Source organism: Hemiscyllium ocellatum, chromosome 39 (genome assembly GCF_020745735.1).
Source record: "Hemiscyllium ocellatum isolate sHemOce1 chromosome 39, sHemOce1.pat.X.cur, whole genome shotgun sequence".
NCBI lineage: Eukaryota > Metazoa > Chordata > Chondrichthyes > Orectolobiformes > Hemiscylliidae > Hemiscyllium > Hemiscyllium ocellatum.
In genome coordinates, this window is record NC_083439.1 from 20,468,412 (window position 1) to 20,484,558 (window position 16,147).

Here is a 16,147-nt window from a genome sequence, read left to right on the forward strand (position 1 = left end):
GGTCACATCAGAAACAGTACAGCTGCACCGCAGCTCTGTACAAATTTAAAAGGTTCATATGATATAGAATGTAAGGCTTTATTCTTGCCTCTGGAGTTCTTTCCAATACCATGTCAGTACTGAATATGACTGTTCCTTGTAGGCTTGTCAGTGATTGTTTAATATTATAACAAAGCAATGTTATTGAAGCAAATTGTAAACTCTCTGGCTTGTTCAAATGTATTAAGAAAAATCTCTTTACCCCTGTCAATCACCAAGGTCAAAATCAGTGATCCCACACCACCCTCCTCCTCCTCCCTTCCCCCCCACCCAAAGTCCACCTTTCTCTTTCCAATTATGCAGCTTTGTACATTCAAAATAAAGACCATGCAAATGCAAAGTTCCAGGTACAAACGTACTTCAATTTACTCTCAAATAAAGTATCAGGCTTATGTTTCTAAGATCAAATATTATTTAATATGTGGGTTTCGTGTTTTAACTGAAAATAATTTAAATTAGTTTTCTTCATATATTGCAATAAATTGTCAAGTCAAATCAGTCAAATGTGAATGCAAATAAATTCTTTGATAATATTTATGCAATAGCCTTCTTTGCTCCCAGATGTCTAGCATTATTAAGATACTCTAGTTTATACTATGATGCTGTATGCATTTCACAAATGGAAATGGCAGCATCCAATATCTGACTCTGCACTGGTCATTGGTCAAGTCTACTACAATCTGATAAAATCCAATCTGTATTGAAACTAATTCCTTCTTTTGGATGGTTCCATGATAGGAATATTTAACTGAGAAAATCCAAAGCTTCAGTAATGCTTTCCACAATCACTTGCTTTCAAAATCAGGCTTTTGCTGTCTTTGATCTCCATACTGATACAGAAAACAGAATAATTGCCGATAGTCTCCTTATCCAGCTTATTCCCAAATATAATGATTACAGCTAGTAGTATACCTTTGCTAAAGCCATATTTCTTTTTTTTTCCTGGCATATAAGGAAATAGATAAATATTTTTCTATTTATATTCATTTCTTAATCATCAATTTCTAATTTAACATGTAAGGACATCAGTAAATTCAAAAATACCTTTTTTTCGAATTTGAAAAGATTCCATTAAGTATAACGATTTAAGCATTTCAGTTATAAACATCTCCAGACACCCATAAAACAGTATATGAATTCTGCAGATACCAGGCTGCAAGTCTTCATCTTCGAGGCTATAAAAATTGCAACACAAAAATGAGCAACTATTCAATCAAAAATGCATTATTTGTATGGCTTTGACATGCTATTTTCTTTGAAATGTTTTTCAAATAAATAATGTGCACATATATTTTATCGATAAGTGGTAAAACAGATGCAGAAATTACATATTCTACACATGCAAGGTTTCGAATGTACAAAATATCACAGGCAACAATTGTTTCCTTTAGTTCTACAACACAAGTGTTAGGGGAAAGAGATTGTCTTGTGAGCCAAAAGGGATTATTGGCATACATGGAATCAGTCCAATGATATAATCAGGAGGGTTGGACAGGAAATTAATGCTGAATATTGATTTCAGTAAGATGAAAATTGCCTTCTACATGTTGTAAGCCAATCCATCAAGCCTGTTGTTGGGACTAAGATGAATGCTTTGCCCAAATGTACATTTCATATGTAATCTGGATTTAACAGTCGTCATATCACCCCAGTATGTATATGTAAATAGCCTCCTATCTATTTGGGTGGAACTTCTGGCCATTCACAAAGCCAATCTAATGATTGAATTGGGCATCAATTTGTTAATTGATCAGTTACCCATTTTTCAGGCAAGAAATAGATGGTGAATAATTCATCTTTTTTAATATAGATTACTTTCAGTATTATTTTGGTTTCTGCATCATCTGAAAGGTAATGCTATTATTGTATATTCTATGCACTGCAGAAATGGACGCTAGTGATATTTACGATGTGGCTTAAATGTGAGAAAGCACAAGAGACATTTAAATATGGATTAGAATAGGGTCTTTAAATATCCACAATTACTTTAAAAGGTTAAATTGAAACTAGATAGGATAGTGTCCTCATTATGTCACCAGACCTGTGTTTTAGTGTACAATTATGTTGAAGTTAATTGGTGACAACAGAAATACAAAATTGAATAGCAGCAGTAACAAATGAAGTCCTCAGCAATCATTTATTTTATTCCTGGATGATATTAACCATAGATTATGAGAAAATCATGCCTTGATTTGACAGTATAAAAACTAATCTTTATCCATAAGTTTAAAAAAAGATGCTTTTGTGGAATTGATCAGCTCCACAATATCTGTCTCATTGGCTACGCATTAGGCTTCTGCATCCCACCTCCATTCTATTGGTGCTGCTCAATATCCATTTCTCCACCTTGTGTTCAGGAACATTCTTATGTGTGAACTGGAATTGTATGTAAGATTTCAAAAGGAAGTATTTTGGGTCTTTGTTAAGATGCATTATTTTTCAAACCACTTTTGTTTATTTTGAAAACACAGTTTTAATATTGTTGAGTTTGCTTGCTTTCATTATTACCCCTTTGCCTTTTTCGTATTCTAACATATTAGCTCATTAACAAGTTAACACCTCTGTACATTCCTATATCAGGTCTTTATTTGCAATAACCCTTAGTTTTAGCACATTCTCTTTCTAGTATTCTTATTCAGTAAATCTTACCCAACCATCCAACTGACGTGGGACTGTAGTTTGTGTAGTTTCCAGATTTTGAAGGTATAATGTTTATGGAGGTCATAAAGAGTCATAGAGTCCTACACCATGGAAACTGTTCCATGTTGACCAAAATATCCATCCACACTTGCCCCATTTCCCTGCACTTGGCCTATATCCTTCTACTCGTTTCCTATCCATTTATTTGTCCAAAACCTTTTAAATGTTGTTAATGTACCCACCTCAATCACTTCTGCTGGCAGTTCATTCCATATGTGTACCGTCCTCTGTGTAAAAACATTGCCCCTCAGGTTTCCTTTTATTTGTTCCCCTCTAATCTTAAACTGATGTCCTCTAGTCCTCAATTTCCGAACCCCGGGAAAAAGACTGAGTATATTAACCCTATCTATGCCTCTCATGATCTTTTACCATTCTATAACATCCCCCCTCAGGCTCCTATCCGCGAAAGAAAGAAGTCCTAGCCTGTCCAATCTCTCCCATTGACTCAGACCATTGTGAACCTAAACTCCAAAATCTCTCTGTTCTACTACACTCCTTAACATCCAACCATTCACCATGAAACTCCTACTTTGATTTGGCTTTCCAAAACACAAGACCTCACACTTATCTATATTAAACTCCATTTTTCATTTCTCAGCCCAGTTCTCCAGCTGATCAAGGTCCTGCTGCAATTTCTGATAACCTTCCTCACTGTCCATGATCCTGCCTATTTTAGTGTCAAAAGCAAACTTACTAATCATGCCTTGTACATTCTCATCCAAATCATTGATACAGATAACAAATAGTAATGGACCCAGCACCAACCCCTGGGGCACTCCACTCGTCACGGGCCTCCAGTCTGATAAACATCCTGATATGAAAAGGCAAAGCACCCTCTGCTTCCTACCATCAAGCCAATTTTGTATCCATTTAGGTGAAAATGAGGAATGTAGATGCTGGAGATCAGAGTCAAGTTTAGAGTGGTGCTGGAAAAGCACAGCAAGTCAGGCAGCATCTGAGGAGCAGAAAAAATCAGCGCTTCAGACAAAAAGCCTTCATCAGGAATGTGTCCAATTTGTATCCAATTTGCTAGCTCGCCCTGATTTCCATACAATCTAACAGATCGTCCCATTAGAAGCAAAATCTATTTTACATTCTAGAATTTATGAATAGATAATTGGAACAAAATAGTGTTGCACAATTAATAATTAATTAATGGGGTGGCATGGTGGCTCAGTGGATAGCACTGCTGTCTCAGTGCCAGGGATCAAGGTTCAATTCCATCTCCAAGTGCCTATCTATGTCTGGAGTGTGCACATTCTCTATGGGTTTCCTTTATGTGCCCAGTTTTCTCCCACAGTTCAAAGATGCACAGGTTACATGGATTGGTTATGCTTAATTGCCCATAGTGTCCAGGATGTGTAAGTTAGATGGATTAGCCATGGAAAATATAGGGTTACAGGGACAGGGCAGGGAATGGTTGTGGGTGGGATGTTCTTCAGAGGGTTGTGAGGACTCGATGGGCTGAATGGCCTATTTCCACACTGTATGATTCTATATTGGCTACAATTTTATTTGATTTTATTTGCTCAAAATATTTATTTGTATCTGATACGTTGTTGAAACAAGCTGCCCTAGTTTTTAAACAATCCAAACTTAAACATAAACTTAGACATATTCCCAATTCCTTCGTCTCTGCCGCATCTGCTCCCAGGAGGACCAGTTCCAATACCGTACAACCCAGATGGCCTCCTTCTTCAAAGACCGCAATTTCCCCCCAGACGTGATCGACGATGCTCTCCACCGTATCTCCTCCACTTCCCACTCCTCCACCCTTGAGCCCTGCCCCTCCAATCACCACCAGGACAGAACCCCATTGGTCCTCACCTACCACCCCACCAACCTCCATATACGTCGTATCATCCGTCTCATTTCCGCCACCTCCAAATGGACCCCACCACCAGGGATATATTTTCCTCCCCTCCCCTATCAGCATTCTGAAAAGACCACTCCCTCCGTGACTCCCTCGTCAGGTCCACACCCCCCACCAATACAACTTCCACTCCCGGCACCTTCCCCTGCAACCGCAAGAAATGCAAAACTTGCGCCCACACCTGCCCCCTTACTTCCCTCCAAGGCCCCAAGGGATCCTTCCATATCTGCCACAAATTCACCTGCACCTCCACACACATCATTTACTGCATCCGCTGCACCCGATGTGGCCTCCTCTATATTGGGGAGACAGGCCGCCTACTTGTGGAACGTTTCAGAGAACACCTCTGGGACACCCGGACCAACAAACCCAACCACCCCATGGCTCAACACTTCAACTCCCCCCTCCCACTCCACCAAGGACATGCAGGTCCTTAGACTCCTCCATCGCCAGACCATAGCAACACGACAGCTGGAGGAAGAGTGCCTCATCTTCCGCCTAGGAAGCCTCCAACCACAAGGGATGAACTCAGATTTCTTCAGTTTCCTCATTTCCCCTCCCCCCACCTTGTCTCAGTCCCAACCCTCGAACTCAGCACCGCCCTCCTAACCTGCAATCTTCTTCCTGACCTCTCCGCCCCCACCCCCACTCCGGCCTATCACCCTCACCTTGACCTCCTTCCACCTATCGCATTTCCAACGCCTCTCCCCCAAGTCCCTCCTCCCTACCTTTTATCCTAGCCTGCTTGGCACAATTTCCTCATTCCTGAAGAAGGGCTCATGCTTGAAACGTCGATTCTCCTGCTCCTTGGATGCTGCCCGACCTGCTGCGCTTTTCCAGCAACATATTTTCAGCTTAGACTTAATCTTGTTAACTTATCCACTTTTTACACTACTTTAAACTTCATTTTCTGAAGGTTTTACTTCGAAATTAACTGTGTTGATTACTGTGTTTCCACTCGTGATGCGCAAGAAAGTATATGCTATTTTAGGCTCTGGCTGGTTGTTCGTGCAAATAGAATAAATACATCTGTGGAAAGATGGTTAAAGCTAAACAGAAACACACAAGGCAAGAAGTGGAACTAGCTGGGAGGATGTCAGGAGTAATTCTGGGATTTCAGAAAGAATGGGGAGAACTAACTCCTGCTCCAAAGTAAGGTCCAGCTCCCTCATTCTGTGTGTGTATTTGAGGGCTCATGTGATCCAGTGGTAGTGTCCCTACCTTTGAGCCAGAGGCTTGGGTTTAAGTCCAACCTGCTCCAGATGTGTGTTATGACAGTTTAAACAAGCTGTTCAAATGTATCATTTGGGTACATTTGCACGTAGGACCCAGAAAAAGACAGAATATTCAGACTTTTAATGTAAATACCACAACAGGGGAATTATTATTAATGAAAGCACCAATCCACTCATTCTCATGCTGTCTCCAGAATAAACTTGACAAGCAATATAAGAGCAAGTCATTGCTGATGCTTCATCCTGAACTAGTTTCTTCACTGCTGGTTGCCACTGCCTCCACTCTCAGGAACAAAGTGAGGAGGCAGGGTCCCGAGTCTATCTCAGTTGGAACAGGAATCAAACCAGTGCTATTCTGAACTATACACTAGCCAACTGAGCTAACCAGCCTGCTGACTTAGAGTTAAGGTGGAGAAAAGCAACCTTTCAGTTGTTTTACATCCTGCTTGCAGAACCCAGTGTTAGACATTACATAGTAATTGCATAATTGTGGGTGATGATTTCAGTGAGATCTGTAGTGTAGACAGATCACCCTGGTTTCCGTGATGGGAAGAGCAATTTGCTGTTATGTCTGCAGCGAAGTTACTAGCAGAATAGGAAGAACATCAGCAAATGTTCCTTTTAAGCACTGCAAACTAATCATTATTCAGATGATCAGGCAGCATCCATGGAGAGAGAAACAAAGGCAACATTTTGGGTTGATGACCTTTCTTTCTTCAATCAGAAAAGCCATTATCCTGAAGCTTCAACACTCTTGTCCTCTGATGATTTCACAGTGTTCTTGTGTTTTTATTTTGGGCTTCCAGCATCCACAATATTTTGTTCTTGTGTAACTTTTATGTGGAGCATTTAAACTAATCTGAATTTGTTTAAGCATGTCAAGGGCCAGATACTGTGGCAGAGAATCCAATGGTAAAAAGATTCTGTTGTGTTGGTTGGATTTGACAATGCCAACAAATGATTGGTTGTATAACTGAACAGGAGAAAGTGAGGCCTGCAGATGCTGGAGATCTGAGCTGAAAATGTGTTGCTGAAAAAGCGCAGCAGGTCAGGCAGCATCCTGGGAACAGGAGATTCGACGTTTCGGGCATTCCTGAAGAAGGGCTTATGCCCGAAACGTTGAATCTCCTGTTCCCTGGATGCTGCCTGACCTGCTGCGCTTTTTCAGCAACACATTTTCAGCTCTGTATAACTGAACCTCAACATTGCAGGAATCAAAATTTTCTTTCACTGTCCTATTGATTCTGTTGTTCCTCTATTTTTCCTCCCGGAAGTTTATTGAGCTGCTATCAGGAATTATACCGATATTAATCCGCTTTAACAGTCCCCTTCATTGAAATCTAGACACTCACTTCAAATTAATTTATCTCTGTCAATAAACAAGATTCTGAGCTATTTCTGCACTTCAATTATTCAATGCCAATCATATACATGATCTAGTCACTTACCTTATTTGTTGCTGCCTAATGGGCAATCCAGGATAATGCCAACATTGCAGGTTCAGTTCTCACTCTGGCTGACATAAATTTGAAACTCTTCCCTCCTTGCTTAGCTAAGAGTAGAGGTAATTGGAAAACTACCAGTGTCAAAGAACAATCACTACACTTAAAGTACTTCACAGACAATTAAATACTTGTGATATCCCACATATGATTGGTGCTATATCAATGTTACTTAAGAGTTTTTACAGCACAGGCAGAAGCCTTCAGCCTATTGTGTCCACATCATTATTAAACATTCATCTGTTCAAATCCATTTTCCAGCACTTGGTCTGATTCATTTCTTGCATTTACCAGAAATACTTACCTGTATCATTTTTCCAATCCTGCCAGGAGGTACTATAGTTATCCAATTACATTTTTTTTAAAGTCTGTAATCCAGGATTTTGATAGAACATTAAAAGTCTTCCAAGTAGAATGGTCTTTAGATAAGGCTTCAGGTGAGCCATAGTAAAAATGTTGCCCAAAACAACTAATAGCTGCCAGATAATTCAAGTCAAAAATTATTATTAACAATTCCTAGTACTGCACAGATGCACAAAGACATCTACCTTTGGTAGTAAAAAAAAAACAATTTTGATGTACTTAGACAAATTACGGCAGGATTAAGATATCTCTGTATTTGGGAGAATCGAAATATCAAAATACAACAATACCATAGCGAAAATGCTCATTAGAAAAGCCCGTGGAGACATGATGACTGAATGGGCTCCTTCTGTACTGTAACAATTCTGTGATTCTGTGAAAATCAAATGAAATTGGGGTGGCGATGGCATAATGATATTATCACTAAACTGTTAGTCTAGAGACCTAGGTAATGTTCTGAGGGTCAGGTTCAAAATTCCATCACATCAGTGGTGAAATGTGAATTCAATAAAAATCTGGTATTAAGAGTATAATGGAGTGTGTAAATCTATTGCCCATTGTTGGAAAATTCCATCTGCCTCATTGATATCATTTTCAGGAAGGAAACTGCCATTCTTACCTGGTCTGGCCTATATGTGACTCCAGATCCACAGCATTGGGACTGACTCTTAACTACACAATGGGCAATTAGGAATGGGCAAGAAATGTTTGTCCACATCCTATGAATGCATATTTAAACCAAAAACTCTTAAGAGTTCAGAAGAGATTTACAAGGATGTTGCCACATCTAGAAAGTTTGAGTTATAAAGAAAGGGTGGATAAGTTGGGACTTTTTTCACTGGGATGTAGGATGTTGAGAGGTGACCTTATAGAAAATAATATATAAAATAATGAGGGATATAGATAGAGTTAATGGTAGTTGTCCTTTCCCTAGGAGGGGGTATTTCAAGTCTGGGGCCACATTTTTAAGGTGAGAGGAGAAAGATTTTAAAAAGACATGAGAGGCAAATTTTTTTATATATGTCAAAGTTCATGTTTAGAATGAACTTCCTGGAGAAGTGGTGGATGTGGGTACAATTACAAACTTTAAAATATGTTTAGATACATATGTGAATAGGAAAGGTTTGGAAGGATATGGCCAGGAGTAGGCAGATGAGACAGACCATGGACTGGTTGAACCGAAGGGCTTGTTTCTGTGCTATGTGACTCTATAACATTATGATTCTATGATCTAAAGTGAGGTGTGTCATGAATGAAACAGTTAAACACTGAAAACCCAGAGGCCTTTTCCATCTGATTTGTGTAACTTTTCCTTACCTGCAGGTAAAACACAGCTTTTGAAGGAAACTGCTTAGACTGTGCTTTGGAAATCATGACCATTTAAACTGGATCACCAAAATTACCAAACAAATTACCTACTTGCACTGAGTAAAACTTCAGATGACCAAAGAAAAGTTCACCTGAACATACATTAATTTTTAAAATATTAAACAGTTTATTTTTCCATTGTTGACAACTATTACACCTCTCAAATAAGAGCCACATCTCAAACCACTTGTATAATTCTCACCAATATCTTCATGTTGGAAATGCCTGGAGGAGTTCAGCAAGTATCTGGTGGTGACCTTTGCTAAGGACAATTACTCTTGCTCCCCATAATAATAAGGTTAAAAAATGAGGTCTGCAGATTGCCTAACCTGCTGTGCTTTAACCAGCAACACATTTTCCCCCATAATAATAAGCCGTCCTCTACCGTGATCTAGTCTCTCCAGGTTTAAAAAGATTTCAATTCTGATTGTGATGGGCCTTTGGCTTCCCCTATCACCATCAACTGTTTCAATTTTGCTTGAACCAGGTCTGATATTGTCAGCTGTGATGGGAAGTGTGTCCACAAAATTTAAAAACATTATGGACTCCCCCATGAGAGAACCAACAGTGGTGTATCTGCCAGTGGAAGGCAGCTCAATGCATCCACATTTGCTACATGGCCTCCCGGGCGGTGTTCCAACTTCTAATTATATGCACTTAGAATCTGAGCTCATCCCTGAATTTGACCTGAAGCACTGCCTTGTCCTCTTTAAGTTATGATGGGGAGGTATTGGACTGGGGTGGACAAAGTTAAAAATCACACAACACCCGGTTATAGTCCAACAGGTTTATTTGGAAGTACGACCTTTCGAGGAGCAGTATTCCAAAAGGTTGTATTTCCAAATAAACCTGTTGGACTATAACCTGGTGTTGTGTAATGTTTAACTCTTTACATTGACCTGGCAGGATTTGTGGTCTATTATTATTACAGATTTACATCCGTAAAGGTATTGGTGGAACTTCCTGGTTCCAAATACGACCTCTTATGCATGAAATGTCAATTCCTCTGCTCCTCTGATGCTGCCCAACCAGCTGTGTTTTCCAGCACCACACTTTTTCACTCTGATCTCCAGCATCTGCAATCCTCACCTTCTCCAAATATGACCGTCAAATATTTCTTCTCTATTTGGGCATTTTGTGTTGTCATTAACCAAAGTCTTGAATGCATACACTATTGGATGTTCCTCTCCTTTGGGCCACCTATGAGCTAAAACTCATGTCGTATGGGGAGGCATCACCAGATCTTGCTTGGGATCATAGTGTGCCAACGTTTTAGTGGATGATAGCTGTTTCATCACTTCCCTGAAATCTATGACTTGGCTACGCAAACATTTCCAAGGCTGACTTTTTCAAAAAATTGATGGAAAGCTGCCAGGATGAAGGCCGGGTTATGTTTGAACTTTCCATAATAGTTCACCAGCCGAAGGAAAGACCTAAGCTCTGATACAGACATGGGAGCCAAGGCACCTTTGATTGCCCTCTCCTTATCTTCCAACTTATGTAACCCAGTATTGTCGACTCTTGTCAAGCCCAAGTAGGTCACTTGAGGTGCCTAGAATGCACATTTTCACTTCTAAAGCATCCGCCTGCCAAGGAGAAATATCTAAGGACTATGTCCAGGTTCTCTAAGTGCTTCTTATTGGTCTTCCCTGTTATTAGCATATCATCTAGATAAATGCTGATCTGGCATAGAGCTTGTAATATGTTCTCCATTGTCCATTGAAATATTGCACAGGCTGATGATACTCCAAATGGCAGACTCACATATTCATACAAATCCTTATGGGTATTAATTGTAATATACTTCTGGGAATTCTCATCCAATTGCAATTGCAGGAATGCATAGCTCATGACAGCCCCCCTGCCAGCTTTGCGTATAAATCCTCTAGGCAAGAGATTGGTTATTTATCCAGCTGCAAAAGTATTTTAAGATCCCCACAAAGGCAAACTGACTCATCGGGCTTCATAATCAATACAATCAGTGCTGCCCATTTCGCAAATGGGACTGGTTTGATGATTCCTTCACTTTCCAACCTCCTGATTTCTGTCTTTACTTTTGCCTGAGAGGCAAATGGCACTGGGCAGGCCTTTCAGAATCATGAAATTGCTGAATCAAGGAATTGCAGAGTCATGGAATTGCTCCCTGGTCAACATGTAAGGTGGCCTTGGCTCCTTTGGTAGCACCAAGATTTTCCTGAAATGCTTCTGGGTATTTAATTAGGATTTCACTCAGGAAATTATTTTCTAACCAAAAAATGTCAAGCCAATCTCAGGGAATCTTTCTCAACCAATTTTTCCCCATCAAGCATGGGCACAATCAGTAGTAACGGAACCAGCTGCTTTTCAAAAGAGATTGGAACCGAAGTTGCACCCTTAATCTGGAAAGATTCCTCAGTACAGGTTCTCAGTCTAGCCAAGGTCTTGTGCAAACCGAAGGGTTTAAATCCAGAGTGAATTTTGTTAAAGACTGGTTCTGGACCAGTATTGATCTCCTTTAGAACTGGGTGACCATTTAACCGGATATCTCTTTTCATTTGGTTCTGATTTGGATGTTGCTAAGCAATTTAACAGTTCTAAGCCAGCTGTAAGTGGACTTTCCAGGGTGCGCACTGTCCTGGATACCAGCCTATGAGTTCTCTTACCCAATTTGGGTCTAGTGGAACTCTTTTGCTGTCTTGAGTTCACATGCTGGCAGTGATGGCAATGGTTTGCTGGCCTGGATCCTGAAGAAAATGTTAACTGTTTGACCAAGGCTTGGCTTTGTTTTGGGGTTTTGCTGTGGGCTGACTTAGAGTCCTTCTGTTCAGGATATGTCCGGAGTGAGACTATGCAATTGACTTCAGTCAAGTGCTGTTCCCCAAGCTCAATCAGGTGTTCACTTCTACTGGAATATTTTACAACTCATATGCTCCACTTGCTGCATTTTCCAATGATAAAGCCAGTTGTAGTGCCTGTTTGAAGTCAGGTTGGACTTCTGCTAGTAGGTCACATGATTAATCCCACATACTAAATGATTCTCTAAGTATATCACTTAGGGTTAAACCAAAGTCACATGTTATCTTAGCCTCGTCAAAAATCCCAATAAAGATTCCCATGATTCTTGAACTGCCAAGTGAAACCAATAGCATCTCAGAATCAGGAGAGGCTTGGGGTCATATTATTCCTTAACTAAATCCATCAACTCATGAAAGGTTTTTCTTATTTTGTGCCTCAGGGAGAGAAAGTTAGGCTCCTTAGAACTGAAAAAAGCTGCGGATATGCAAGCTCTCAGGAGAATTACTCGTTACTTTTCATCTGCCCAGCAAAATGAACACATTCTTTCCACATACTGGGCCCAGTCTTCAAAGTCAGGACCAAATGAGTCAGACTTTCCAAATAACAGCATGGTGCCAGAATTGCTTACCCCATCTCAGACAATGGTTGTGAGTGAAGTTCTTCAGGAGCATGCTTTCCTCTCATAGCCACTGAAATAACTCCACAGAGGCTGGTATCCCATCACTAAGTCACCCTTTATTGACACTGAGCTATCTTGGCTCAAAACTCCTGATTCCTGATGAAGGGCTTATGCCCGAAACGTCGAATTTCCTGCTCCTTGGATGCTGCCTGACCTGCTGCGCTTTTCCAGCAAAAGATTTTCAGCTCAAAAACTCCTGTTGTCATGTGTCAGCCAGGGCTCTCTGATGAACTGTCCCAATCAGGGATCTCATTCTATGAGGTCCTCCTGGCTGACCTGACTACAGAACTGAAACAGTCCCTGGCTCCCCTAACGCCCCTGGGTGGGATGTAGGATTTGTGTTGGGTTTGCCTTACCTGTACAGGGGGGAGGAGACCTGATGGGATTGCTTGGCCAGAGCTTTGCACGTGGCCCTGACATCCCGAATCTCCTTCCGGACGGCCGGGCTATCACAGGAACCATTGCCGATGGAGATGACCAGTTCCCTGAAGACAGCGACCTGAATGTTCAAATCCTGAATGACCTGAGGCGGGCGGGGGGGAGGAACGGGGAGGCAAGAGTTAAAAGGCAGCAACAAGACAAATTCGGGGCATTTCTGGTCACTGTTAAATCCCAAATTCCCTCAGTTAGGGTGTGGGTGGAGGCGATGCAGTGATTTGTAAACACTGGGTGTTTTATATCTGAAAGGGGGAGGCGGCATTGACATTGAACTGTCGGTTTACTGATTGAGACTTCACTGGCTCTAAGATGCTGTGTGATACCGAGAGGAGGAAGTAAGGAGACCGACCTACCAGGTTACATTCTCCGATTTGTCCTTTTGTCATGTTACCCCGCGTCTCCCCGCCAGCGACATTCATTCATTCATTCCCCCCTCGGTTCCGCATCCACCCAGCGGGCAGGACACGGCGACTCCCGGATCGTCCGCACCGCCTCGCCTGTCTCAATGCGATGGAGAGCCAATTTCTCCTCAGTTTTCCGTAACCCCCCTCCCCGCTGTAGTCAGGCGCAGCCCGGAAGATGCATCTTCAACTTCTACTCCCCTGCTTGTCTACAGTGATCAGACTGCGCCTGGTACTGGGGGGATCAGAGACACCCCCTGTCAGCTCTTCCTGCTGAAGTTGAATGGAGGTCTGTTCTGTTATTGGACCTTCCTGCTGTCTCAGACTCAAAATCTTTACTTTTTACCTTCCTGTATAGAACCCAACAGCATTTTCTGACAATGTATAAATACAGAGATTTATGTATAATGTATGCTTTAGAAATAAAAAAGAAAGTGAATGACCTGTTGATGGTATCTCTCACTGTCTCAGCCCAGACACAGCTGGTGGCTGTCACTTCAAGGCACAACTAATGTGGGATTTCCTCTTGTGTTGGATCCAAAATTGGGCAGCTTCCTAATCACGGTGCCCAATTTAATTCTGTTTTCAATGATTAGATTCCCGACAGTGTGGAAACAGGCCCTTCAGCCCAACACCGATCCTCTGAAGAGTAACCCACCCAGACCCATTTCCCTCTGAATGATGCACTTAACACTACAATTTAACATGGCCAATTCATGCTAACCTGCACACCTTTGGACTGTGGGGGGAAACCAGAGCACCCGGCGGAAACCCACGCAGACACGAGGAGAATGTGCAAACTCCACACAGACAGTCACCCGAGGCTGGAATTGAACCCGGGACCCTGGCACTGCGAGGCAGCAGTGCTAACCACTGAGCCATTGTTTTCTTATAAAATATTTCCTAACATTGGTAGGGAAGACAGGTCAGTCAACACAAACCATTTCTTTCCGAGTTGTGCTTCAGAGATTCAGTGTTCTGATACTGCGCTGTACAACAAATGGCAACTTATTAACAGTACCCTCCCACCCTCACTTCTGAGTTAAAGTTTGCTTTCCACATTTTTCATAAAACCGCGCTCTGCCTTCATGCTATATACTGCAAGGGACTGACTCACAAGATTCTCCCTCTATTTTTAATACCCTTCAAACTCTTGTCCTAACCTTTCTCAGCAGATTTCCCCCTTTGACACACATCGATCCTTTTTGATTATGCCTCATTTCTCTCTTCCTCTAACTCAAAAGTTGCTCTTTAAGACAGAACTGCGTCTTCTGGTCTATAGGAAGGATATTATTAAGCTGGAGAAGGTTCCGAAGAGATTTGCTAGATATTCCCGTGTTTGAGTTAGAAAGACTGGATAGGCTGGGACCTTTTTTCACGGGAGTGCAGAAGGTTAAGAAGTGACCTTGTGGAGGATTAAAAATAATGAGGGGTATAGAGAGGGTTAATGATAGGTCATTAATGGTAGTATACATTCCCTAGCACAGGGGATTTTAAGACTAGGGGACACATTTTTAAGGTGAAAGGAGAGAGATTTAAAAAGTCACGAGGGGCAAATGTTTTACACACAGGGTGGTTTGTGTTGGGAATGAACTTCTTGAGGAAGTGCTGGATGCGGGCACAGTTGCAATGTGATATTTGGATGAATAGGAAAGGGTTTGAAGGGATATGGGCCAGGAGCAGGCAAGTGGGATTAGTTTAGTTTGGGATTATGTTTGGCACTGTTTCCTTGAGGTTGACTCTACGACTCTAAATCCCTCTGTCTTGCTGCCTCATTCCTGTCATTTGCTACACTTACTAAATTCATTTTTGGTTTCCCTTATTTTGCTTCTTTTGTTCTCTGCCCCCTGAAATGTACTTGGGCTTGTCCTTCTCTGAGCTAGGGGCACTTTACAAATATATAAAGCGAAGGTGAGTCTATAAACTCTAAACTAATCTCTGGAGGTTCATTCAACTCTGAAACTGTTCAAAGATTGGTTAATCTGCATGTAACAATGAGGCCAGTCTATAAATTACAATGCAACGTTTGTGAAGATTTGTAGCTCAGGTTCAGGTTCAGGTTGTAAGTTTGCTCACTGAGCTGGTAGATTTGTTCTCAGACGTTTCTTTACCATACTAGGTCACATCATCAGTGAGCCTCTGTTGAAGCATTGGTGTACTGTCCTGCTTTCTGTTTATGTGTCTTGGTCTGTTGTGGTGGCTGATATCACTTCCAGTTCTTTTTCTGAGAGGTTGGTAAATGGGGTCCAAATCAATGTGTTTGTTAATTGAGTTCCGGTTTGAATACCAGGCCTCTAGGAATTCCCGTGTGTCTTTGTTCAGCCTGTCCCAGGATGGATGTATTGTCCCAGTCGAACTGGTGTCCTTCATTATTTGTGTGTAAGGGTGCTAGTGATGGCTGGTCATGTCTTTTGGTGGCCAGTTGGTGTTTGTGTATCCTGGTGGCTAGTTTCCTGCCTGTCTGTCCAATGTAGTGTTTGTTGCAGTCCTTAAAGGGTAATTTTGTAAATGACATTTGTTCTGCTGGTTGTTGGTACAGGGTCCTTTAGATTCATCAGGAGCTGTTTCAGTGTGTTGGTAGGTTTGTGGGCTACCATAATGCCAAGGGGCCGGAGTATTCTGGTCGTCATCTCTGAGGTGTCTCTGATGTATATAGTAGTGTGGCTAGAGTCTTTGGGCGTGTTGTGTCTTACTTAGGTTTATTGTGTAAGAATTGGCAGACTGTGCTTATTGGGTACCCATTGGTCTTGAATACGTTGTATAGGTATTTTTCA

The 16,147-nt window shown here is 41.5% G+C and overlaps 1 protein-coding gene across 1 annotated transcript in view; it reads right to left on the bottom strand.

Moving 5' to 3' along the window:
- The window catches only part of LOC132834376 (regulator of G-protein signaling 7-binding protein-like), a 35,767-nt gene extending 22,215 nt beyond the window's left edge, over window positions 1-13,552 (bottom strand). Inside the window, exons 1-3 of the mRNA XM_060853220.1 lie at window positions 13,326-13,552; window positions 12,891-13,057; window positions 1,084-1,214 (exon numbers count right to left, since the gene is read on the bottom strand). Coding sequence (XP_060709203.1) covers window positions 1,084-1,214; window positions 12,891-13,057; window positions 13,326-13,391 — 364 coding nt within the window. The 5' untranslated portion in view covers window positions 13,392-13,552. The remainder of the gene's footprint in view (window positions 1-1,083; window positions 1,215-12,890; window positions 13,058-13,325) is intronic.
- Window positions 13,553-16,147: the final 2,595 nt, after the last annotated feature.